Source organism: Notolepis coatsorum, assembly GCF_963971535.1.
Source record: "Notolepis coatsorum genome assembly, chromosome: 18".
In the NCBI taxonomy this organism is placed as follows: domain Eukaryota; kingdom Metazoa; phylum Chordata; class Actinopteri; order Aulopiformes; family Paralepididae; genus Notolepis; species Notolepis coatsorum.
The window spans coordinates 24,450,646-24,478,496 of record NC_140182.1 but is presented as its reverse complement, the minus strand read 5'-3'; the positions used below and the strand labels follow the sequence as shown (position 1 = coordinate 24,478,496).

The window sequence follows — 27,851 nt, the reverse complement described above, 5'->3', positions numbered from 1 at the left end:
CAGAGTGAATACGAAAGAAGGCTTGAAATGAGCAGATAAGAGACGGCGTGGTGACGATAACAATGTTTTACTCACAAGACAGGATACATGACTGACAAACACAGGTAACATGGTCCAGACACTTAATATACAAACATTAATTAGAGACAAAAGGTAATTACAAACAGGACACAGGTGTGGTAGACAAACCTAACAGAACACAGAGCACAGAACACAGAGGAAAACTATAACAATCGAACAAACTGAGACCAACAGACTAAAACACATTTACAAAACACAGACAGGGAAACACAAATCTAACTAAATGGAAACAACAACGACAACATAGACAACGAACATAACAAACATAAATGGCAGATGACAATGTTAATTAGGTGCGTGAGCTGATGCCAGATCTGCCACATCTGGCTCAGCCCACCGGTGCGTGAGCTGATGCCAGATCTGCCACATCTGGCTCAGCCCACCGGTTGCCAATGTTGTATTGTGAAGTGTATTGAAGGGGGGTTGTGAATGTCTGAGTCCTGGACCAACCGAACCGGGCGGAGGGTTGCCGGCTGGTCCCACAGGGCCCGGGGAAGTGTTACAGTTATTACAATATAAATATACATACAACAAGAAATATAGCAGTGAGAGGGGCACCATGACAGACAGGGATGTTACTGGGTTGAGAAACAGTTGCAGGAATCAGTGAGAATGTTCATCAGAGAGTGCTTGAATGTTGACTTAGGCATTAAGGTGACCAGTTTGAGAGATTTTTGTAGGTTGTTCCAGTCACTAGCAGCAGCAGCCCTGAATGAAGTTTGACCAAGTGCAGTGTATGTTTTCGGAATCTTTAGGAGAATGTGTTGAGCAGAACGAGTGTTGTAAGTGGCAGATGTCATTTGCAACAAGTGACATAGGTAATTATGTTCTATACTCTTCTGATTCTATTCAATTCTATACTCGTCTGATTCTACTCTATTTAGTATACTCTTCTGATTCTATTCTGTTATTTACTCTTCTGATTCTATTAAATGCTATACTCTTTTGATTTAGTTATATATACTCTTCTGATTCTATTCAATTCTATACTCTTCTGATTCTACTCTATTTAGTTCAATACTCTTCTGATTTTATTCTGTTCTAAACTCTTCTGATTCTATTAAATCTTATACTTTTTTTTTTTATCCACTTTTCTCCTATTTTTCAATTTTTCTCCCATCCCAATTTCGTGATTCCAATTCTTCCCTCCCCTGTCTTGAACGTTGCTAGACTATGCCTCCCACTGGTCGGCTGTAGTGAGGATAGAAACCTTGCATCACGTGTCCCCTCCAGTACACAAGGAGGCAGTCTGTCGCATCTTTTCACCAGACAGCTCGATCTCTCAGCGGCGAGGAGTAACGCGTGGGAGGCTCACACTGCCCCCGATACTTCCTGTTTCCGATGTACATGTGTCACCCAACCGACCTGTCGGAGTCACTGTCCACAACGTCCAATCCCCACCCACCGGCTTTCCCACCATCTAACACTGCCAATTGTGTTAGTATGACGGCCGGCCAAGCCGGTAGCAACGCCGAGAGCTGGGCTCGATACCAGCATCTCCTGTGTTAGTGGCGAGCGTCTTGCCCACTGCGCCACTCAGCCGCCCAATCCTATAATCTTTTGATTCTACTCTATTTAGTTATATACTGTTCTTATTCTATTATGACCTATACTCTTCTGATTCTATACAATTATATACTATATTTAGTTCTATACTCTTTTTTAATGTTACTTGTCCTTTCGGACAAGTTATGTTTTTTGTAGTTTTTTTTTGTTGTTGATTTTTTCAGATTTTTTCCCGTAGAGAGAGAGAGAGAGAGAGAGAGGAGGAAATGGGAGATAGACCGGGGAAGACATTCGGCAAAGATCATTGGGTCCGGGAGTCGAACCCGGGTCGACCGTGTTGAACCGTAGTGCTGTATGCGGTGCGCCACTCGGGCGCCCCGGTTCTATACTCTTCTGATTCTATTCTGTTCTATACTCAGAATACAGTATACTCTTCTGATCAGGGATGCCCCGATCGCCTTTTTTTGCTCCCATCCGATCCCGATCATGTGATTTTAAATATCTACCGATCCCGATCGTTCCCGATCCGATCTTTCACATTAGTAATCAATTTTGACGCATTTTTGTCAGAAACTGGCGGAGCAAGACAAGCCCTTCTGTTGCCTATAGTCCCTCGAGGGGCGCGAGCGCGGCGGCTCTTGTTATTACATTCACCCTGAGAAATGTGCTTCATATGAGAAATATTAAAAGTTTCAATATGTTTGCACATTAGTATACATTCAGTGTTCGACTTACGTAATGATTAGCTCCATTCTGGTCTGAAACGCCGACGATAATCCTCAGTCACACAGCAAATAATTGACGTTATCCAGGTGAAAGGTTAGTCTGAAAACTCCGCCTCCAGCCTGCTGCTTCATGAGTTTTTTCTCCATGCGGAATGTCCTCCTTGCAAACATTGCAATTGCTGTTGGACTGGCTTGACTTTCTATTTTAAAATGCTTAGTTCCAAACCTCTAGCTGCTCAAGTCAGTGGATAACCGTGTTTCGGGAGCGACGTGTTGCTGTGATGTGAGCGTGTAGGTCTAAATTAAAGGGAATGTGTTTGTTGCAACGGTGTAAATTAAAGGGAATGTGTTTGTTGTGGACAATTATTCTGCTCTGTGTGACAATAAATACATTAATGATATATTATATGTAATTTAAAACCAAAACTAAGGCCTCCGTATGAGTTTAAGACGTGAACATGGTCATGTTTGTTGAATAAAAAAAAATGTAAACTCTTTTTTTGACTGCAGATTTTTATTAAATTTTTTTTCCCGATCCCGATCCTCTGAAAAGCATGTGATCGGCGCCGATCACGTGATCGGATCGGGACATCCCTACTTCTGATTATATTCTATCATGTTCTTATTAAATTATATACACTTCTGATTCTATTCTATTCTATTCTATTCTATTCTATTCTATTATATTCTATTCTCTCCATTGGAGCGACAGACAACCTTGAACTAAAGATGATCAGACTGAGAACAGGATAAGCAAAGAGCCCAAACCCGCCCTACATGAGGTCCAGCAGACGCTCCGGTTCCGTTCTGTTCCACTCTGTTCTGTTCTGTCCTAATGACTGTATCCTCTCCTAACTATATGCTCCCTGTGTGTCTGTTCTGTCGTGTTGTGTTCCGCTCCAGACGCCCGAGCCGACCGTGCGGAGCGCCGGAAGCTCTTCAGGAACTACACCGTCGGCTCCTACGACAGCTTTGATGCCTCCAGGTAATAATAATAATAACTTTATTTGTATAGCACTTTTCATACAGAAATTGCAGTTCAAAGTGCTTCACAACAGTAAAAAATACAGCCATAAGCGTGCATAAAGAATTAAATACAAAAAGATAGAGAGGTAGCAAGGTAGGGTAAATCACAGTTTTTCAGTAATACAAATAATAAAATAGAATAGATTAGATAGAGTAAGAAAGTGCGGTTTGATTCAGTTTAAAATAGGCAAAAAATTATAAAATAGAACGGACAGTAAAAAGTGTGATAAAATTGTTCAATAAAAAATATATAACAGCAGAGCAGTGTATCGCTCTTAATACTTTGAGTTTCTTTATATAGATATAGACCCCACCGTCTCCCTCAGTGGTGTCACCTTGGCAGGACGTGAAAGCAGTTTTACCAAGTGGTACTTCAGCCCACCACACACACACACTTCAGTACAGAGAAAGCTGCATTAAGCCCACCACCACACACACACTTCAGTAACAGAGAAAGCTGCATTAAGCCCACCACACACACACTTCAGTACAGAGAAAGCTGCATTAAGCCCACCACCACACACACACACTTCAGTAACAGAGAAAGCTGCATTAAGCCCACCACACACACACTTCAGTACAGAGAAAGCTGCATTAAGCCCACCACCACACACACACACTTCAGTAACAGAGAAAGCTGCATTAAGCCCACCACACACACACACTTCAGTACAGAGAAAGCTGCATTAAGCCCACCACACACACACACTTCAGTACAGAGAAAGCTGCATTAAGCCCACCACACACACACACTTCAGTAACAGAGAAAGCTGCATTAAGCCCACCACCACACACACACACACTTCAGTAACAGATAAAGCTGCATTAAGCCCACCACCACACACACACACTTCAGTAACAGAGGAAGCTGCATTAAGCCCACCACCACACACACACTTCAGTAACAGAGAAAGCTGCATTAAGCCCACCACCACACACACACACTTCAGTACAGAGAAAGCTGCATTAAGCCCACCACACACACACACTTCAGTAACAGAGAAAGCTGCATTAAGCCCACCACACACACACACTTCAGTACAGAGAAAGCTGCATTAAGCCCACCACACACACACACTTCAGTAACAGAGAAAGCTGCATTAAGCCCACCACACACACACACTTCAGTAACAGAGAAAGCTGCATTAAGCCCACCACACACACACACTTCAGTAACAGAGAAAGCTGCATTAAGCCCACCACACACACACACTTCAGTAACAGAGAAAGCTGCATTAAGCCCACCACCACACACACACTTCAGTAACAGAGAAAGCTGCATTAAGCCCACCACCACACACACACTTCAGTAACAGAGAAAGCTGCATCGGTGGCGATAATGTTGCATTTGCCTACTACTATAATAATGTTAGACTCGATGTGTTTGGTCGTGGACTTGTTGTTCGGTATTGGTTCATCCGTGTGTTTATGTGTAAATAGGACTGTTGTGTGTGAATTTTAGTGTTGGATCAGAGGGGTTAATCTGAGCATGTGTATTTTAATATGTGCGTCTTCATCATGCCTGCAGACCTGTGTTGTGTGGACTATGTGTGGTTCTGTAACGTTACTCATACCCAGAGTCATATTCTATGACTCTGCTCATACCTATAGCCTAATAGGGCCCGTGTCGACCGGGGACGTTTTATCAGTGGTCAGCTCCTGTCTGTCATTCATTTCTATGCTACAGACGCGACCGGTCCGGCGCGCTCCTTTTCCCAGCGCCGTTGTTCTGCTACTCTTCCTCGAATTCTGCTGCCAGCGCTCCTGCGCTTGCGCACGCATGCGCATGACCCACAATCGTTCACTCTACAATATTCTGCCACCTTGCTGACGAACGTCATGTTGAGTTTGATTGATTGATTGAAAACTTTATTAACAGATTGCAGAATGGGTACAATACAGTACAGCTCTATAATCATAGTTAGATAGAGGTGAGAGCACTAACTATAATCATATAATCAATCACCCATGACTGCTATGATTGTTGGTTCAACTCCTGGTTGTGTCATTTGTTTTGGACTTTTGACGATACAATAATAATATAATAATAATAAGAGTCTTTGTTGTGAAGGATCAGATTAAACCGAATATATATATTTATTTATGGATATATATTGAATAGTATTTGTATATCGTTTGATATCCCTTGTATATTCCTTGTACATATACACGGAATATCCCTTTAGTCTACTACAGCCCATAATAGTTCATTCTCTCATTGGACAAGGACCTGGCGCCAGGAGACAGGCCCCTTGAGCCAAGTTCAATGGTACCGACGAAACATGTCCCTACTAGCCCCGGCTCTGCGCAGGAATATGGCTACCGAAAAGAGAGTGGCACTACTTGTTCACCGTGCATATAAATATGGCGCAAGAAATGTAGAAGTCCTCTTATCCCTTCGCCTTCTACCCAACTAAGTAACAGAACGTGAAGCCTCACCCCACGATACCGCGTGCGGTGTAGTATGGCCTGTTTGGCCTTAGAATAGCATTGAGACCTCGTGCGAATTAATAGCTGAATTGCCAGAGTTTGGCACCGTATTTCTATTAAGTAATAATAGTCTATTATGTATGGTGCATCGTGCGGTTAGAGTTCTAAAGTGAGCAGCACCCCCATCGCTTCCTCGTGTTATCTAGAGTCTTAACCAGGTTGGGCAGACCACACGTGGTGCTTTCATCCGAGGAGTTCTAGGCGAGGACCGAGTGGACCTGTACATTGGATGGAATATATATTTGCTTTGGTACTTTGATTTGTGGAGCGGATAATCGCCAACACCGGTGAGTGTTGGATCTACCCCGAGAGGAGTCAAGGTGAGACGGCGCTCAGACCAGACTGAGGTCGCCTCGCTTCTTCTTCACTGTGGAGCTACAGCTACAGCTACAGCTACAGCCTACAAGAGAGCCAAGGTGTATTCATCTGTGGATCAAGATTCTACTGCACTGTCTTCTGTACGTGAAGTCTCCCTAGACATCGTTGACCAGACGGGATACTGCCGACGGCTCTCCTACCCCCCCTACCGGCTTACGACCGGGAGGACCCCTACAGTCTATCCAGCTATAATCATTAAGTGACCATAGATATAATTCCCTAAGAGCCAGGTTGTATACTTGCTTCCTGCGTAACCAGAGATTGGACATTCAGTGTTGATTTGCCTACGAGTACTCATTTGCCTTACAAGTGCATTCAAATCATAAACGTAATAGTGAATGTTATATGTACCCTTTGCTATATATTAAATATTTGATTATTACCTTTGTGTGGACCTGGTTTCATGGTGGGAAAGTGTTCATCATATTTAGATATCGTGTACTGTATGGCCAGTAGTTAAAGTACATAAAGCGGTAGTGGTTTAATGATACCATACTTATCAATACAGTCAGGGAATTGTACCCCTCAGTTACAGTCTTGTTGATATATCTTAAACAATATCTTAAACATATGTTTTTCATTGCACCTTTTGAACTGTATAAGCATGTAAATATTTGCATGTAATTGGCTTTGCAGCTGAATGTATTTGTAGATGATAAGTTAACATGTCGGTACACCTGTTGGAGTTCGGAGTGAACTATAGGGTGACGTCACCCAGCTGTCAAAAGATATAGGCGATTCGCGCTACGGCAGCAGTTTTCGAGGAGGTAGTAGAATTCGGCAGAACACCGTGCCTCGCGTTTTTGGGCGGAGTGCTCCCTACTAAACTAGTTCAACTTTTGGAGAGGAGCGCGCTCATCAGGGTCACTTTTTTCGACCGACCAATCAATATCGAGGAAGTGGCGGAGCCGCGGCAGTTGCGAGACCCAGGAAAACGCTCAGAGAAAGCTGCATTAAGCTCGGCCACCACCACACACACACTTCAGTAACAGAGAAAGCTGCATTAAGCCCACCACACACACACTTCAGTAACAGAGAAAGCTGCATTAAGCCCACCACACACACACTTCAGTAAGGCAGAAAGATCACATGGCAAGGTAACTAATGTGCTAGAGGGGAAAACTGTAACAGAGAACGAATGTTTTTAGATCCAAGTTTAATGTATTATGCCACCCTCATCTGAGCAGACATCAGACTATGTGATAATAAAGGTATTTCAGATGGGTCTGCAGATTCCTTCGGCATGGCGGACCCCCCCCCCCCCCCCCCCCTCTATCAGCCCAGGCTCATGTAAAATTTGTAAATAAAGTACTAATCAACCACAGGAAAAAAGGTACATAATGTCACAATCTAAAATGTAACATGTGTACGTATTACAAATAATACATATATTCCATGTTCAAATTGTTTTACTTTTTACATTGTCTGAAAACGTATAAGTTCCCCTGCTGGGGATCGAATCCGAACCTTAACCCTTTATATCTTAACCATAACCGTTAAGGGAATGTTAAAACTAAACTCAACTCTAACTATAATCATAGTTAGATAGCGGTGGGAGCACTAACTATAATCATAGTTAGATAGCGGTGGGAGCACTAACTATAACCATAGTTAGATAGCGGTGAGAGCACTAACTATAATCATAGTTAGATAGTGGTGAGAGCACTAACTATAATCATAGTTAGATAGTGGTGAGAGCACTAACTATAATCATAGTTAGATAGTGGTGAGAGCACTAACTATAATCATAGTTAGATAGTGGTGAGAGCACTAACTATAATCATAGTTAGATAGTGGTGAGAGCACTAACTATAATCATAGTTAGATAGTGGTGAGAGCACTAACTATAATCATAGTTAGATAGTGGTGAGAGCACTAACTATATCATAGTTAGATAGTGGTGAGAGCACTAACTATAATCATAGTTAGATAGTGGTGAGAGCACTAACTATAATCATAGTTAGATAGTGGTGAGAGCACTAACTATAATCATAGTTAGATAGTGGTGAGAGCACTAACTATAATCATAGTTAGATAGTGGTGAGAGCACTAACTATAATCATAGTTAGATAGTGGTGAGAGCACTAACTATAATCATAGTTAGATAGAGGTGAGAGCACTAACTATAATCATATAATCAATCACCCATGACTGCTATGATTGTTGGTTCAACTCCTGGTTGTGTCATTTGTTTTGGACTTTTGACGATACAATAATAATATAATAATAATAAACTTTATTTGTATAGCACCTTTCATACAAAAATGTCAGCTCAAAGTGCTTTACAACAGAAAAATACAGGCATAAAATGAGCACATAACGTGCAGACATATAAAATAATTTGTTCAAATTAGGATCTAACATCCCAACAGGCCACCTTGTTTATGGTTTGATTCAGTTTTAAAAATAGACAATAATAAAAAGAATAAGATAGAATAGACAGAGTAAAATAGTGCAATAGTAAGTGCAGTGCAATCAAATAGACATAAAATGAGCACATGAAGTGCAGACATATAAAATCACAGTTTGTTTACAGTGCAATAAAATTAAATAATGTATGTAAATAATGACTTATGGCTGCAACATCCTGTAGTAGTACTTTATTTACGTTTTCTGACGAGACTGTGTTGCCTATATAGTTGTTTGGATAACTCACTGCTTCACTCTCTCTCTCTCTCTCTCTCTCTCTCTCTCTCTCTCTCTCTCTCTCAAAAAAAAAGGAAAAATATATTTTGGGCTATAAATAAATCATGCCATTACGAGTCATAATAAGAACGAAACACTGACATGACATAATGTGTTCATGTTGTTTTATTGTTTACATTGTTGTTTATATCCAAAAAGGGGGGCCCTTCTCCTCACACTGTTAGCACAGCCTGCCTCAGAGTTGAATGAGTTGTGAATGTGAATAAAACCATCTGTGCTTTGCTGTCATTTGTGTTTTTTTTTATTCTGTCTCGTTCATTTCATCAGCAGATGCCATGAAACCCATAACCCTGTTTTATGATCATAAGCCATGTATTCTTCATCACCTACCTGCCTACATCCTGGTTTCTGAGATCATGAGTCTGGGATCTGATCTGGGCTGTGGGGCTGTTTTCTGGCTGTCTGGATTCAGACCCTGAGAGACTGCAGCAAGCCCCGCCCACTTCTGAATTATAAACTGCATGCAGCTCATTGTCAGAGTATGAGACAGTGGTTCTGCTGGGTTCTCATATGACCAGACTACTAGTGTGTTTCAATGAGCCTGGTCTGTCTGTCTGTCTGTCTGTCTGTCTGTCTGTCTGTCTGTCTGTCTGTCTGTCTGTCTGTCTGTCTGTCTGTCTGTCTGTCTGTCTGTCTGTCTGTCTGTCTGTCTGTCTGTCTGTCTGTCTGTCTGTCTGTCTGTCTGTCTGTCTGTCTGTCTGTCTGTCTGTCTGTCTGTCTGTCTGTCTGTCTGTCTGTCTGTCTCTCTTTCTCTCTATCTCTCTCTCTGTATGTCTGTCTTTCTATCTGTCTCTCTGTCTGTATTTGTCTCTCTATGTTTCTATGTCTGTCTGTCTGTCTGTCTATCTGTCTCTCTCTCTTTCTATCTGTCTATCTGTCTCTATCTCTCTCGCTCTCTGTCTATATGACTCTGTGTCTGTCTGTCTAGCTGTCTCTCTCTGTCTATCTGTATGTCTGTCTGTATGTCTGTCTGTATGTGTGTCTCTCTTTTCTGTCTAGCGGTCTCTATCTCTCTATGTCTGTCTATCTATCTATATATCTATCTGTCTATCTGTCTATCTGTCTCTATATATGTATGTCTGTCTATATCTGTCTCTCTTTTTCTCTCTGTCTAGCTCTCTCTCTCTCTCTCTCTCTCTCTCTCTCTCTCTCTCTCTCTCTCTCTCTCTCTCTCTCTCTCTCTCTCTCTCTCTCTCTCTCAACGTCAGATGGGGGTTGTGATGTAATAACGTGTGTAGCTCCGGGCTCCTCATCGCCAGCCCTCGTATTCGGATAACAGTGAAGAGCGTTACGCAAACATCTCCAGCTCTAGGAACAAACATGCCAACTCTGCAGCTCTGGCGCCGGGGGGAAGGACCTGGGTTGAGCTGAGCAGAACCACTTGCTTCACAGATATAGAGGCTCTTTTTTAAGGGATGGTCAGAACGTTTGGTGGCCAGTTTGATTTGAATTGATTTATTTATTTGACAGGGACAGATACAAAAATACATAGATAATGCCTGTATCACAGTGTTTGTAGCCAGAGCTAATTTGCAACACCCGGCTGACATAAAACATTATAAAATAGGACATACAGTAGGTAAATAAAAAGGTAATAAAAGCAGTGTGTGTACAAAGTAGACATGCCCTCACTAACATTAGATGCACAGATACATACACCATTACATACACCTGGGATGACACTAGGGTGTGCACCAACACCTCCGTATAGAGATACCCGTGCACACCCCAGTGCAATCCCAGTATTAAGGCACACAGGATCAACACAAGAATACCATCTATAGACCTAATATATCGACATACCCACCGCCCTATACTCATATACAGACATTCACCCACTCAAAAGACCACCCACCCTCAACGTCCCCTCCCCCGCCCTCCACACCCACAGACTCTCTAAGGTTATTATAACGCATTACTCCTACAAACAGTGCCATGTAACACAGACAGACAAGCTGCTCGGGATTCAGTCACTGTTCCCGTTAACCCTTTCACTGCCGCACTGCCAAAGAGTTAACCCTTTCACTGCCACACTACAGAAGGTTAACCCTTTCACTACCACACTACAGACGTCTGTAGTGTGGTAGTGAAAGGGTTAACATGGCACTTCACCAACAGACAATGCTAATTTATTCTGCACATAATCTCACATCCAAGACATGGTATTGTTGTTTTTTCATGCTGCTGTAATTAACACAACACAAGGAAGATTCAATGTCCCCCATGACATCACAGCCATTATTCAAACTCAATCTCAATAACTGTCAAACTAAATGAATGTGTGCAAAACAGCTTGCAGTTTCTGGATGTGTGTGAGATTATGTGCGAAATAATTGACAGGTATGACGGTTGGTTACTGTAGCTCTTCTCTGGCTATTATTGTATAATGGCTTCCAGGGTTTACAGAGAACGGTCAGCAGCCAGACGGGCCAACCACACACAGCTACATAACCAGCAGCAGCAGATGTGTCTCAGAAGCCTTCATTCATAAGACACTAGAGGTTGAGTACTTTATTATCTAAAGGTAAACAAAAGAGTGTTGTGTTCATTCATAGATAAAGACAGTAGAGGTTGAGTATGTTATTATCTAATGATGGTAAGTTAGTGTTGTGTTCATTCATAGTTAAAGACAGCTGAGGTTGAGTACTTTATTATCTAAAGATGGTAAGTTAGTGTTGTGTTCATTCATAGTTAAAGACAGTAGAGGTTGAGTACTTTATTATCTAAAGATGGTAAGTTAGTGTTGTTGTGTTGTGTTCATTCATATACACACGCTACATAAAAAAATTCAAATGCATATGATCGGTGTACATTATGCTCCATGCGTGAAGGAAAGGGGGGGGGTCGTTTATGATTCCTTGATTGTCAGTAACGGCTTTCTTTAGTACGACATCATACGTTAATCAGATGGATTGTAATGAAATAAATGGACAATCGAGCTGGAATTAACGTTAGATTCCTCTTACCTGTGGCCGATGAGTCTGGAGAAAAAATATTCCAATTATTTGATTTCCATCTGCTAGATCCGTTTTCCGTTTGTACGACGCAATAAACGCCGAAAGCATATTGATTCTTGCGTCTCGAAAGCGATCCAATGCACTAGAGTGTTTGTCTGGATCCACTTAACAAGAGAGCTCTGTCCGGAACATATTCACTGATGCACAGAGCGCACCATCCTGTTTAGAGTGAGTGCAACATTGCCCGAAATCCACCAGGCGGCGGTATTGAGCCGTTGCAATATCAGACAGAGTCCAGAGTCTCCGAGAGCCTTGCTGGATGAATTATGAATGGCAATAGCGAATAAAGGAAATAACGATCATAAAAACGAGTTTACTCGTTATTGGCGTTATTCGATTGGCGGGCAATAACAAGATAACTCGTTCTTGGCGCAGAAGCAGTTAACAGAGTACCGTAGTATTCTATGCAACGTGCCAGTCAATTTAAGTACATGCTTAACGGTCCTGTGAAAAACAATTTAACCTGGACATTTCCATGAATTTATTATAATAAAAAACTGACACCCCGGACAGGGCATGAAAAGTGGACATGTCCGGGCGCTTGTATCCTTTCGGCAAGCAACCCTCCCTTCCGCGTTGCTCTGATTATCCAGCGATCTACGCTCGTTTCCCTCCTACGCCCGCGCGAGCGCGCATGCGCATGAGCCGCGATAATGCCCCTCAGGCAAGCCCCCACGCAGGTTAATAATAATAAATGGGTATCGCAGAACACGCCATATTAGCAACGCTCGCACACACGCAGGTTAATAATAATAAGCGGGTATCGCAGAACACGCCATATTAGCATGATAATACCTAGCTGCATCAGATAATACCTACCTGCATCAATATACGCCGCGCTATATACTCCAACGCCTAACTAACTAAGATGGACGATCACTGCTATTCAGCCAATTCAGCCACGCCAAAGGAACAAGACAAACAATACAGTAACAGTAATAATCAACAATAAATCACAGGATAATAACAGAAATAATAATAACAATAATTTGTGAAACCTGTGGTGCTCAAGTGGAACATCCCATGGGACGCCGTGAGCCTTCAGAGCTGCTCTTATTTGTAAATAGAAGAAAAGGGAGTTTTTCATTGTTCAAGAGTGGATATATGTTGCAGAACATGCCTGTTAATTACCTTTTAAATATCTGTTATGTGGTTAGGGTATGTTTTTTAAATAAATGCCCAGTCTTGTGCTTTGTCACCACCTGTCAATCTGTTCTGTTATTGGTCCATGATGGCAATAAATTGATGATTTTTACAGCCTGGTGGGCGAGATTATGCATGACCAGCCTGTGATCTAAATATTACCTATGTGTTGATGGAATCACGTCAATATAGAGAGTAGCCCCTTACGTGACTGCGTGCGTTTGTCTAAGTATTATTATTCTAAGTATTATTATTATCTGCCGCCACGGCGGCAAAACCTATTAAAACCTAGTTGAGCTAAGTGTGTCGATGTTAAAACTGAGTGACGAATGCATAATTTACACTTGTGCCAATTGCGTGCGTTTGTCTAAGTATTATTATTCTAAGTATTATTATTATCTACCGCCGCGGCGGCAAAACCTATTAAAACCTGCGTGTGTGTGAGCGTGTGGGCGTGTGGCGGCCAAAACTAAATGCGCATGCGCGTGTTACCGGCGTAGGGGCGAAACGAGCGTAAAAGATCGCTGGCCAATTCAGAGCAACGCGGAAGGGAGGGTTGCTTGCCGAAAGGATACAAGCTGTCCGGGCAAAAGAGGACGTTTGGTCACCATATTGTTGTTGTTATGCTGAGGCTAGTGCTAATGGTGTTGTTGTTGTTGTTTTTGTTGTTGTTATGCTGAGGCTATAAGGGTGTTGTAGTGCATTATTACTGCAGGTCAATGTGAACAGTGACCGCTGATGAGAGAATGGATTTTTCCTTTCAGTGCCTCAAGAAGTGTTTAATGCTAATTGCTCACTTGGGAGCATTTTTTTTAAGTTGAACCTTGAACCCTGTGGCAGAAGGGAGGAATAAGAAGGCTAAAGCAGAGAATGAAGAGGACAGAGGAGAGGATGAGAAGGGACGAGGAGGGAGGGAGAGAGCGAAGCATCTTCACTGGGTGAATTAAGGTTAAAAAAGTAAGAGAGAGAGAGAGAGAGAGAGAGAGAGAGAGAGAGAGAGAGAGACATGGAGAGAGAGACAGGGAGAGAGAGAGAGACAGAGAGAGAGAGACAGGCAGAGACAGACAGGGAGAGAGACTTCTACAGCAAGTGAACACATGCTGCTGTATACAGAGTAAGTTGTCGTGGCAACCAGCACGAAGGAGGAAGTGTTGCCAGGATGAGAGACAGCAGGCGTCTCTCTCTCAGTAAATGCCAGATTGGACGCCCCAGAAGAAAAGGTTAACATGTATCGGTCATATTTAGGTAGTAGTTAGGGTTAGGGATAGGTTTATAAACAACTTAAAACCATGACGACTTGTGGCTCTGCAGCTTGGCCAACAACTGACGACCCCCAATGAAACACTGATGACCTAAGTCTTAACAAATATAGACCCATGATTAAAATGCAAAATAAATCAGACTAGACGAACTGGTTACTCACCCAGCCACTCACAAGACTAGACAAACTAGTTAATCACCCAGTCACTCTCAAGACGAGCTGGTTAATCACCCAGCCACTCACAAGACTAGACGAGCTGGTTAATCACCCAGCCACTCACAAGACGAGCTGGTTAATCACCCAGCCACTCACAAGACGAGCTGGTTAATCACCCAGCCACTCACAAGACGAGACAAGACGAGCTGGTTAATCACCCAGCCACTCACAAGACGAGCTGGTTAATCACCCAGCCACTCACAAGACGAGCTGGTTAATCACCCAGCCACTCTCAAGACTAGACGAGCTGGTTAATCACCCAGCCACTCACAAGACTAGACGAGCTGGTTAATCACCCAGCCACTCACAAGACGAGCTGGTTAATCACCCAGCCACTCACAAGACGAGCTGGTTAATCACCCAGCCACTCTCAAGACTAGACGAGCTGGTTATATATCGTATAGCATCGCGTCCCGCTCTGAGCCTTACGAGATACTCATATCTCCTGTGATACCTAATGTATCTCCCACGAACAAAAACACATGCACCCCACCTGTATGGGGCCCCGCCCCTTATGGTGGCCACCGCCCATATAACCATGACCCTGGTCATGAAACACCCTTCCTCTATTTTCGTCCCAGCGTGTTGGATGCGTGCACCATACGAGCTAGCGGAATGAAAAGATTAAGGAAGATTAATAATGTTGGAAGCTTACCGGAGGTTGCTGGCCCCTGGCATCTTCGACGCATGTTTTCGGCGACACGACGGGCCTGTGATGTTCCTCGTTTGATGACTGCACATCGAGGTTCAGCTGTACAAGGCTGGCTGTCGGGCCAGCTTGTACTCAGGTAGGCCCTGTGTCTTCAGGCATGGGTATTAGTGTTAGTAATGCTGGTTTGTGTTGTTAACACAACCTTGTTGTGTGTTGGCGCCAGGGGCAAGATGGTTTGGTGAACGTTCTCTGCAGGGAACGGTTTCCAAGCTGTCTTGGGCGTGCTGCTAAAACATCTAAAGCTATGCTAACATGCTATCGCTACTGCCGCATGCTATCACTACTGCTAATTGCTATGCTGTTTTAATGTCTCCGCCGTGAGATGTTGTCACTCTCCCGCCTCTTGCCCGGTTCATCAATGAAGGTCAGTCGGTAGCTGTTGTGGGGTTTTGAGTTCTATTTACCTTTTTCGGGTAAATGGGTTGACAACGGGGTAGGTCGTGGCTAGGTTCTAGCCAGGTATTACCTTGTGTTCCGGCGGGGTTTGTTGAACGGTGTTCCCATCTGGGTTGGCGTCGGGTAGTGGGGCTATGGGTCCAGCCGACATGGTAAACATGTTGCGTGTCTGTGCACAGGCAATTGTTGTCTTGGGTTCCACATTGCCTGGCGTTAGGCTGCAGTAGTATAAGGGCAGGGCCGCTTGGGAGAAATGTGAGGCCCTGTGCGTTTTTAGACGCGAGGCCCCCCATCTCCTGGGGCGGCCCTGTGTAGGGGGCTATTGTTTCATTTTGTCACTCTGCTATGAGAAGGTCTGTCTTGCTACAGCTTTCTCTCCTCTCAAACCATTCATACTGACGGTCAATCGGTATACTGGGGGAGTAGTGCGGGGGGGGGGCTTTGTTTACCTTTTTTGGTAAATGGGCTAAACTAGGGCTGGTGTTCTGTTGTGAATATTTTGAATGAAGACGGGTCTGGTCCGTCTCCCCTTAAACTTTGTGTGTATGGGTTTGCTCATTCTACAGTTTTTGTGGTTTAGCTCTTTTATTCATTTAACCTTTTCATGGTCCACACCACAGTGGAGGGTGCTGTTTGCAATCACCACTGGTGCTCCATGTTAACGTCAGTCCTTTGTTTTTGATATATTGAAACAATGCCCCGCCCGGCCGACACCATGGGTCGGCCTGGCGAGTGGCTGGTGGGCTGTTAAGGCTTGTACCGCCACGGTATGGAATTGGCAACGATTAGAACTGTGTTCGAATTGGTGTTTTTTCTATTACAGAAATGGTGTCTGGTGGAGGGGCCTTGAGGGCCGGCCGACGTCGACACATCGCGCACGGTGTTGGTAAACCACTCCGTCGAGGATGTTGACGTTATTAGCTTTGACCCAGCCGCAAGCTATAACCGCTCAGGGTTCCCCTCTCCGCAGGGGATTTTGGTCTTCTGCTGGAGCGCGGGCGGTATTGTCCTAGGCCCTACACCGCCTCACACCGCGCAGCCAGAAGAAGAGAGAGCACGGCCTCGTCAGCGGCGATGACGGGGCCCTCGACAGGCGGCCATGTTTCCCCCGCCAGTGGTGCCCTGGTTGGAGAATCGACAGGGTATCGCGAGGCCGACAGTCTTGGCGGCCGAGGGATCGGCCATTTTGGGTGATTTCGGTGTTGGTAAACCACTCCGTCGTCATTTTGCCGCGAGCAGCCCGCTCCCCGTTCAATCCTCTCTCTGGTATCCCCAGAAGCGGGGCTCTGAGCGTTCTCCTTTGGCTGCGGGCCGCGAACCTTCATTGAAGCGTATGCGGCCCCATTCTTCGCTTCTCATGGAGACAGGGGCTGACACCCAGTTGATGGCTGAGCCTGGGTCTGTCCGTGAGAATGTTGTGCTGTCAAGCGGCTCCCACACCTTGAACTGTGTTGGTTGAGCCTGGTGTTACGTCTGTCAACTTAAGTGTTGTCAGCAGGGGGGCTCGAAACCTTTTGAGGCACACAGTGCGGGCTTCCCCGGCCTCGCCTTCGCCAGGCCAGGTATCATGTTGGTGCTCCCACTCCTGGAATATTGGCAAGTGGTCGCAGCTCACATGGTTTGGGGTGGTAGTGATATCACTGCAGGGCTACGGTGTGTAGGAACCCATGGGGGCCTTACACCTTGCATGTCCGGCTGCAGAACGACTCCTTCAGCATGTTCTGGAGGGGTGTTCAGTGGGGGGGCTTTTTTGATCGGAAGCCCCCCGTATCAGACAGGCCCTTTTTCTGTCGGGGTTCCCCCTTGGGTGCGATTGCCTCGTGGGTGGTGTCAGGGTCAGGTGTTCCGACACGGAACGCGCTCCTCGCACGATTCCAGGGTTGTCTTCGCACAGCGGGGGGGACCGGGCCAACTATCTACAGTTCCTGGCGGACCTGCGCCACGTGACGGCGGGTGCGTTGGGAGTGTCGTCACATATGACTACGGCAGTACCATATGTCGAGGTAGATGGAGAGAATGGTGAGGCGGGGACTTGTGTTTACACAACCCCACCCGTTTTCAGGTTTGGTACAGACCCTGTTGTCGGGGTCTCCAGCAGGGACAGCTCTGGTCGACGAGATCCAATCTCTGTGGACGAAGCAAGCCATCGTCGTGGCGTTCTCCTCCCGGTGTTCTCTGCCCGAGAAGTCGGGAGGGAGGGGTGTAAGACCCAGGCTGGACCTGTCCCATGGGAAGGTTCAGCATTTTTTGGATCGTCTCCTACCTGTTGAACACTGTCAGGTGGGGGTCTGGTTCTCCTCCATAGACCTGTAGGATGCGTATGCGCATCCCCGATCTTCCATCCTAGGGCTTACCTACGCTTCCTTTGCAGGGTTAGCGTATGAGTACCAGAGGCTGCCGTTCGGTTTTCTCTGGCTCCCCGCATCTTCACCAAGTGCGTGGAGGCCGCACTGGGGCCTCTGCGTCATCCGGGGTTACGGAGTGTTCTGCCCTGATGACGTTCTGGTCCTTCGCGGTCAAGGTGGATCGTCAGGTCTCGTACCAGGCAGGTCTCTACCAGCCTGGGGTTGCTGTACACTGGATGTAGAGTATTCCTCTTCCCAGTCAACGGTTGGAGGGCTATGGGCATCCATCTCGGAGCGTGTTGTCAACACGCTCGGGAGGTTCCGTCCTAGGACGGTTACGGCGCTGTCTCACGTCGCGTTTTCACCGACGCCTCCCTCGCTGGTGATGCGTCGGGCCAACGCAGTAGGGGGCAGCTGGCAAACCATGCTGCCCGGTCTGCGCTACGTTCAATGTGTTGGTGTTGAAAGCGGTCCTTCTGGTCCACAAATGGTGTTGATCAGGACGGACGATACGACGTCAGTGTCGTGTATCGACAGACAGGGAGGAGTACGCTCCCCCTGTCTGCACCAGGCGGCGGGCGGCTGGCTATGGGCGTCCTCCATCTGCGCGGCCTAAGGGCTCCCCACATCCCCGGCAGGGAGAATGTGGGTGCAGGTGTACTGTCGCGGGGCGGCCCTCATCCTGACGGGTGAGGATTGCGTCTGGACATGGCCAGGCAGGTCTGGGACCGATGCCGTGCCGCCAGGGATTCTTCCCCATACATCTGTTAGGTCAGTTGTTGGGACGGGTACGTTGAGGGGCGCAGGTTCTTGATCCTGATGGTGTTACCATCTGGACTGCACATGCTCCCTCCACTGTCGCGCTTACGCGGGCAGATGACGTATGTTCCAAGTGTGGTGTAAGGCGGGGGGCCTGGACTCAGTCTCCTGCCCCCTGGTTGCTGTCCTTAGTTACCTCCAGTCTCTCCTTGATAGACTGTCGGCTTCGACGGTGAGGGTATATGCAGCAGCTATATCCTCCTATCATGAGGGGTTTGAGGGGATGTCTTGTTCAGCCACCCTCTTGTAAAGCGTTTCCTGCTTGGCGCTCGACGCGTTAAGCCGGTGCAACGCTCCTTGGCTCCGACTTGGGATCTTCAATTGGTCCTCGGTCGGTTGTCCTTGGCCCCGTTTGAGCCGCTCGAGCGGGCGCCGTTGGGACGGCTGTCCTTCAGGACCGCGTTCCTTCTGGCTGTCACTTCCGCTAAACGCGTAGGTGAGCTCTGTGCTCTCTCGGTACATCCAGAGTGCCTGTCTTTTCGGACCGATTGCGGTGTCACTCTGCGACCTAATCCTGCTTTCGTGCCTGAGAATATCCGGAGTTCCTTCCGCTCCCGGGATATTGTGGTTCAGGCGTTTCGTCCTCCTCCTCACACTGGTGAGTTAGATGCGGGCCTTCACCTGTCATGTCCAGTCCGTGCTTGGGGATTTACCTCAGCCGTACTCAGGATTTCAGGGTTACCGACCAGCTTTTTGTCTGTTACGGTGGGGCTCGTGCTGGTAAGGCACTGTCGGAGCAGCGCCTGTCCCATTGGTTGTGCGAGGGTGTTACCCTCTGCTACACGCTGGCTGGGCAGGATCCCCCTGGGGGCGTCAGGGCGCACTCCACTCGTGGGGTGGCTGCCTCTGCCGCTCTCCTGGGTGGGGCCTCGGTGGAGGCCATCTGTGCTGCAGCTTCATGGTCCTCCCCGGGCTCCTTTGTAAGGTTTTTCCTCATGGACATGACCGGGGGTTCTGTCTCCCAGGCGGTTCTGGGGTCTGTGGCCTTTCCTGCTTCCCGTCCTTTGGTCGGGTAGCAGGAGTGTATGGGTATGGGCCGCAGTGTGTTGAGTCACACGTGGTTCCGCCTGTACGGTGTGTTCAAGGGGTTCTGGCTCCCTCTTGTTCGCATTCAGGTGGAGTTGACTGCGCCCCCCCTTCGTTAGGAAGGATGGGGTGACAGGGCTCCCCGCACCCCTTGATGTGGGCTTACGGGTCCTCAGGGGGTACATCTGTCGGGTCTCGCGCCCGCTCTTCCCCATTATCTCGTAAGGCTCAGAGCGGGACGCGATGCTATACGATATATAACGATAGGTTATGTAGATAACCTAGTTATATTAGTATAGGCTAAGCGTCCCGCTCTGCGCGCCCTGAGTTCCCTCTTGAGGGATCTTTTCCTGGGACGGGTTTTGGCGAGGAAGGGTGTTTCATGACCAGGGTCATGGTTATATGGGCGGTGGCCACCATAAGGGGCGGGGCCCCATACAGGTGGGGTGCATGTGTTTTTGTTCGTGGGAGATACATTAGGTATCACAGGAGATATGAGTATCTCGTAAGGCTCAGAGCGGGACGCTTAGCCTATACTAATATAACTAGGTTATCTACATAACCTATCGTTAATCACCCAGCCACTCACAAGACTAGACGAGCTGGTTAATCACCCAGCCACTCACAAGACTAGACGAGCTGGTTAATCACCCAGCCACTCACAAGACTAGACGAGCTGGTTAATCACCCAGCCACTCACAAGACTAGATGAGCTGGTTACAGCTGCCTGTACATGTGCCTGTTTCAACAGTCAGTTAGGGACATTTCCTATTGTAAGCAGACCCTCCGGGTCCGGCAAAAATCTTTTAAATGTTTTAAAGAAAAAAGGAATATTCCTCCCCAATATTTACAACTCAGCAAAATGACAAATATCAGTTTCTGTCTATCAGTACTATTCAGTGTGGTCTCAGCTGGTGGTTAGCAGTGGTGGGAGAGGGGATTGAGCTCTCTTGTCAGATGTAGATTATATTATCTTGTCAGATGTAGATTATATTATTTTGTCAGCTGTAGATTATATTCTCTTGTCAGCTGTAGATTATATTCTCTTGTCAACTGTAGATTATATTCTCTTGTCAGATGTAGATTATATTATCTTGTCAGCTGTAGATTATATTCTCTTGTCAGCTGTAGATTATATTCTCTTGTCAGCTGTAGATTATATTCTCTTGTCAGCTGTAGATTATATTCTCTTGTCAGCTGTAGATTATATTCTCTTGTCAGCTGTAGATTATATTCTCTTGTCAATTGTAGATTATATTATCTTGTCAGCTGTAGATTATATTCTCTTGTCAGCTGTAGATTATATTATCTTGTCAGCTGTAGATTATATTATTTTGTCAGTTGTAGATTATATTATTTTGTCAGTTGTAGATTATATTCTCTTGTCAGTTGTAGATTATATTATCTTGTCAGTTGTAGATTATATTATCTTGTCAGTTGTAGATTATATTATTTTGTCAGTTGTAGATTATATTCTCTTGTCAGCTGTAGATTATATTTTCTTGTCAGATGTAGATTATATTCTCTTGTCAGCTGTAGATTATATTCTCTTGTCAGCTGTAGACTGTTATGGTTTGAAACCGACCCCAATAGCACAACACAAGACAGCTATGAGAGTAGCCAAAAACAGGGCAATATTTATTATATAACAAAAAGCGGCACAGTCCCTTTAAAGGTCAACCTCCACGTTGTATTTTTGTTCAATAAACAATGTGGACTAGGCCAATAGTGGCTTTCATGAAGAAGGGAAAAAATAAGTATTGAAATTGACCCAGTTTTAGCGTTTTTATCAAAACATTTTGTCTGCCCAACACAATCAACATGCACATGCATATTTTAATCAATGGTTTATAACGTGCACGTGTAATGTCGTCACAACAGGTATTGGTCACCAGGGGGCTCACCAGGGGGCGCTGAGAGTCACACAGCTAGTGGCAGGCAGAGAGCCTTGCTACCATAGATATATGCTTGCTACTACTAGCCGAATGGAAATGTATCTGTTTCACCTCACTATTGCTCCGTGATTATAGCCATCCATCCATCTCTAAAGCTAACCACTATTTGTAAAAGCCACAACCACGTTACCATATTTGTAATAATGTAAATCATTGTGTCGTTGTACACATAGTGTTTATAACGTTAGTAGATAACATAGCTTAGCTTGGTAGCTATTGTGCTAACAACATATCCCGACATCCGGCTTGCTGGCCGGCATGAACGGCCGACCCAAAATGGTTCTCTCCTCTCTGTACACCCCGACCCGTCCCCACGGGTGCCCTGCCGGGGGGCCCATGGACGCGACGGCGGCGGCAGCCGCAGGGCGCCCGAGCCCGCAAAGGCTAGTGTTACACGATAGCTATGAGCTAACTAGCGCTGCGGGCTCCGGCGCCCTGCGGCCGCCGCTGTTGTAGAGTCCACAAGCTTCACTCGGTGCATCAGTCACGAAAGGGGCTATGATGAGCTTGGCAAGCCAGAGTAAAACAGTTTTCATTCAATCAATCAATAACAACATTAACCAGACTCTCGTTGTGTCTATTATGCTAACGCTAACGTTACCTCATTGTGTCTATTCTACACAGATAGCCTCTCGTGTCTATCTGCTAACGTTAGCATTAGGCTAACTAACGTTACGTCCCTAACCCCCAACAACAAGCGTAACTAATCAGCGATCTTTTTGTCAGACTAAACTCTCCGCTCGGTGGCAAATTGTGTTGATGTCTGTTTTGTTTCATCAATAAATGAGGCAGAATACACAGTGACTGTATCCTTTTTTATTGCACTTGTTTCTTGCTGCAAACATACAAAAGACATCCTACGCGAGACATCAAAGATGGCGGCGTTCTGTTTTCGTTCAGACTCCCCAAACAGTGACGTCACCGTGTCTCTCTTCTGACCAATCAGTGGTCTGCAGTTTTTCACGTGTCATTTCTGGAGCTCTCATGCTGATCATCAGCAGCCCTGCCTCCCCACACGGAGACAAACTGAGTACTTTATTTTAGTGGAAAAGCAACATTAGATTCGGCTCATTAATATGCAAGCCACACCTGTTGTGACGTCGGCGTTTGATAAGCTTTTTTGATTCGCGCGTGCATGTTATTCGTGCGTGGACCTTTTTAACTCTTTCAGAGTGGCATTTCCGGTGTCAAATGGAAAAAAATAAATAATGAAATTATATACCAATGATGTAAACTACCCATAATTGATCAGTAGGGTTTAACCTAGAGGTTGGGCTTTAAGGGAGAACACAAAAACACTAGAGTCCATGAAATATGAAAACTGCGGCACTGTGCCTTTAACGGGCAAACAGGCTAAGGGACCAGGGGCACTGGAGAGGGGAACAGGGACAGAGGCCCGGAGAGGCGGGCTAGAGACAGGGACAGAGGCCCGGAGAGAGGGGCTGGGGACGGGGACAGGAATCCAACGGCGGAGGCCGGGCACCAGGACAGGGGCCCGACGGCGGCGGCTGGGCACAGGGATCCTCTTCCGTCCCTACACCGAGTAGGGCTCTGCTGCTCAGAAAGGTATCCTCCTCCTCCTCCTCGGATGCTGCAGACGGGCAGCGCAGAACAAAGGGGGTCCCAGGGGACCGGGGCGAGAACACGCCATCCCCCCGTGGAATAGGGAGCGATGGCGAGCTGGGGTCCGAGGGAGAACACGCCATCCCCCCGTGGAATAGGGAGCGATGGCGAGCCGGGGTCCGAGGGAGAACACGCCATCCCCCCGTGGAATATGGAGCGATGGCGAGCCGGGGTCCGAGGGAGAACACGCCATCCCCCCCGTGGAATAGGGAGCGATGGCGAGCCGGGGTCCGAGGGAGAACACGCCATCCCCCCGTGGAATAGGGAGCGATGGCGAGCCGGGGTCCGAGGGAGAACACGCCATCCCCCCGTGGAATAGGGAGCGATGGCGAGCCGGGGTCCGAGGGAGAACACGCCATCCCCCCGTGGAATAGGGAGTGATGGCGAGCCGGGGTCCGAGGCCGAAGACACGGCAGGTGATGGTAGCGACAGAAGCGTACAGCGTACAGAACCGACGTACAGAAGCGTACAGCGTACAGACGCGTACAGCGTACAGAACCGACGTACAGAACACAGAACGACCCGACCAGGACTGGAGGGGAGTCTGCAACCTAAGTACTCTCCCGAGCTGATCGCAAACTCCCAACAGGTGCATGAAGGTAGAGGAACAAGAATGTCCAAAGGTGGGGGCTGGTGAAGAGTAGGAGACAGGGAAAAGTCCTTGCAAGGGTGGGGGCTGGTGAAGAGTAGGAGACAGGGAAAAGTCCTCGCAAGGGTGGGGGCTGTTGAGGAGAGTAGACACGGAAAAAAGGTCCAGGGACAGGCGAATCCTCACAGTACCTCCCCCTCCACGGGAGCCACCGGGCGACCCAAAAATCAGACAGCGGGGCAGGGGACATGACAGAGCAACCAAACAACAACAAAAAATGGGCCATGCTAGCAGGGGAAGCTACACCTAAAGTGGGGCTAGCAGAGGGACAGGGTAGCTGCCAGGGCATTGCTAGCTACAGGGCCTATGCTAGCTGTAATGATACATTAGCATAGAGGCTGCGCTAGCTGCCGGAGCTAGGCTAGCAGACAGGGCTGGACTAGCATGAGAACACATGGGGTTAGCTGCAGGGGCTAAGCTAGCAGACGGCTGGACTAGCTGAGGAAGCCGGTTAGATGCAGGGGCTAAGCTAGCAGACGGCTGGACTAGCTGAGGAAGCCGGTTAGCTGCAGGGGCTAAAGGGGCGTACAGCGTACAGAACCGACGTACAGAACACAGAACGACCCGACCAGGACTGGAGGGGAGTCTGCAACCTAAGTACTCTCCCGAGCTGATCGCAAACTCCCAACAGGTGCGTGAAGGTAGAGGAACAAGAATGTCCAAAGGTGGGGGCTGGTGAAGAGTAGGAGACAGGGAAAAGTCCTCGCAAGGGTGGGGGCTGGTGAAGAGTAGGAGACAGGGAAAAGTCCTCGCAAGGGTGGGGGCTGTTGAGGAGAGTAGACAGGGAAAAAAGGTCCAGGGACAGGCGAATCCTCACAAGATTATATTCTCTTGTCAGCTGTAGATTATATTCTCTTGTCAGCTGTAGATTATATTATCTCGTCAGTTGTAGATTATATTCTCATGCTGCAGTAGATCTTGTCAGCTGTAGATTATATTCTCATGCTGCAGTAGATCTTGTCAGCTGTAGATTATATTCTCATGCTGCAGTAGATTTTGTCAGCTGTAGATTATATTCTCATGCTGCAGTAGATCTTGTCAGCTGTAGATTATATTCTCATGCTGCAGTATATCTTGTCAGCTGTAGATTATATTCTCATGCTGCAGTATATCTTGTCAGCTGTAGATTATATTCTCATGCTGCAGTAGATCTTGTCAGCTGTAGATTATATTCTCATGCTGCAGTAGATCTTGTCAGCTGTAGATTATATTCTCATGCTGCAGTAGATCTTGTCAGCTGTGGATTATATTCTCATGCTGCAGTAGATCTTGTCAGCTGTAGATTATATTCTCATGCTGCAGTAGATTTTGTCAGCTGTAGATTATATTCTCATGCTGCAGTAGATCTTGTCAGCTGTAGATTATATTCTCATGCTGCAGTAGATTTTGTCAGCTGTAGATTATATTCTCATGCTGCAGTAGATCTTGTCAGCTGTAAACGTTGCAGCTCTGGTGGTAAGACACTTACGGGGCAGCTGGTTAGAGAAATAGGCTTGTGGCTGGAAGGTTGCTGGTTTGAATCCCTGCACTGAAAGGGAAATCTGGGTGAGGGTGATTGAACGACTCATGCTCTCCCCTCCATCTACTAGCACTGGTGAAGTGATCTTTAGCAAGTACTTAAAGCAGTGTTTCTCAAAGTGTGGGGCGCGCCCCCCAGGGGGGGCGCAGAGGCATGACAGGGGGGGCCTTGAGATTAAAAAAAAAAGTATTTGATTACAGAAAATTATCACTAAAGTGCTATCTGTTGCAGCTGTACTGTTCTCCATGAAAATACCATATTTGGATAAGTTTGACAATTTCTCAAAATCTGAAAATCATTATTTAATAAAACACAGAAAAGGTCAAAGGATCACCAAGTTACTCTGGATAAAAAAAAACTTTACAGACAACATTGAGACAACGCTTCCTGACACATCTCCATCCAAACTCTTGGATGAACTCATTGAAATCTCATCTGATATCACCTGGAGAGCTAGTTTCAGAGTGTGGTGCTGAGTACCAAGTATCTCATGATGCAGCAGTTAAGGTGTTGATACCATTCAGCACCACATATCTGTGTGAAGCTGGCTTTTCATCCATGACAGCTCTGAAAACAAAATATAGGGCCTAGTTGAGCCTTGAGGATGACATGCGTGTTGCCTTGTCAATGACTGGCAGCAATAAAGACTGTTTGCTTATTTCCTATGTTCGCTTTGTAAATTCCCAGTCACTGAGTGAAGATCTGCTGTTTTGCAAATATGTCAAAAACAGAGCGACAGCTGATGAGCTCTTCAAAATGATTGACAGTTACCTGACAGAACATGGACTGAAATGGGAGAACTGTGTGGGCTTTTGCTCTGACGGTGCGCAGGCCATGGCAGGGAAAAGGAGGGGGCTACAGGCGCTCATCAAGGGGGTCTCGCCAAACGTGCAATGGACGCACTGTAAATTCACAGAGAGGCGCTAGCGTCAAGACAGCTTAGCCCTGAGCTGAATGAGGTTTTGACAGAAGTTATAAACGTGGTAAATTTCATCAAAACCCGACCCCTGAAAGCACGCCTGTTCTCTGCACTGTGTGAGGAGATGGGAGCTGACCATTCTGCAGTGCTGTTTCACAGCGAGGCAAGGTGGCTCTTGCGAGGGAAGGTGTTGTCAATTTGAAAGGTCACGATATTGGTGTTATTTCAATCAATTTAAACATGGCCCATTTCATGACTATTTTGTTGGGTCGAGGGGGGGGGCCCAAAATATTTTGGTCCGCCAAAGGGGGGCCTGACAGAAAAAGTTTGAGAAGCACTGACTTAAAGGGACATTTCACGTTTGTTTCTTAACCCTAGCCCTATACGATGTTGGTAGACTCCTTTCTCCGCTCAATCCATGCTGTTCCTCATATTAGCTCTAGGCCTGTCCCCGACTAAGGATTTGTATAGTCGACTTTGATATTTTTTTAATAAATATATATATATATATATATATATATATATTTTTTTTGTATCATTCCATCTGGGCTGTGGGGAGTGCTTAATGTCTGAAGGAGTCGACTGAAGGCTTCTTGTCCTCTGCGAAAGCATGCAATTGGTCCACTGATGGATACATCTTGATATTTGTCTACTCTAGTGTGTTCATTAGACGGGTGAATTCCTCTTTAAGTGCCTCTGTGCCCATTTTCTTAGGCAGTTAGCCTCGGTAGTATGCACGCCTTTAGCCACGCTTCTAAGCCTCTTTGCTTTTGGACAGAATTATCCCAAAAAATATATATATATTCCAATATATATTTTTTTCCGACTAAGAGGTTAGCAGTCGACTACGGCTCTTTTGGATCGATTAGTCGACTATTCGACTGATCGAGGTCAGCCCTACAGTAATTAGCTCTGGGTGTATATAGTACAAATTCAATGGGGTCGAGCTCCTGTCTGTACAAGCTGACTGAGGCTCCCTGAAATCTACCCCACAGAGCACAAAAGGCACTGTAGATTCCAGTGAGCCTCGTTCAGCTCGCTGTTGACTCTTATCTGGTTTGTTGAATCTGGAGCTGGTATGAGGAACAGCATGGTTTGTGGCTAACTATCTGGAGCTGGTATGAGGATCAGCATGGATTGTGGCTAACTATCTGGAGCTGGTTGGTTTGTGGCTAACTATCTGGAGCTGGTATGAGGAACAGCATGGTTTGTGGCTAACTATCTGGAGCTGGTATGAGGAACAGCATGGTTTGTGGCTAACTATCTGGAGCTGGTATGAGGAACAGCATGGTTTGTGGCTAACTATCTGGAGCTGGTATGAGGAACAGCATGGATTGGG

General features: G+C 46.4%; 1 protein-coding gene across 1 annotated transcript in view; it reads left to right on the top strand.

Annotated features, from left to right (window-relative positions):
* LOC311245277 (SH3 and multiple ankyrin repeat domains protein 2-like) overlaps positions 1–27,851 on the top strand; it is a gene marked incomplete at both ends in the record, with an annotated part of 187,162 nt that overhangs the window by 45,946 nt on the left and 113,365 nt on the right. Inside the window, 1 exon segment of the mRNA XM_084335113.1 lies at positions 3,216–3,297. Coding sequence (XP_084191239.1) covers positions 3,216–3,297 — 82 coding nt within the window.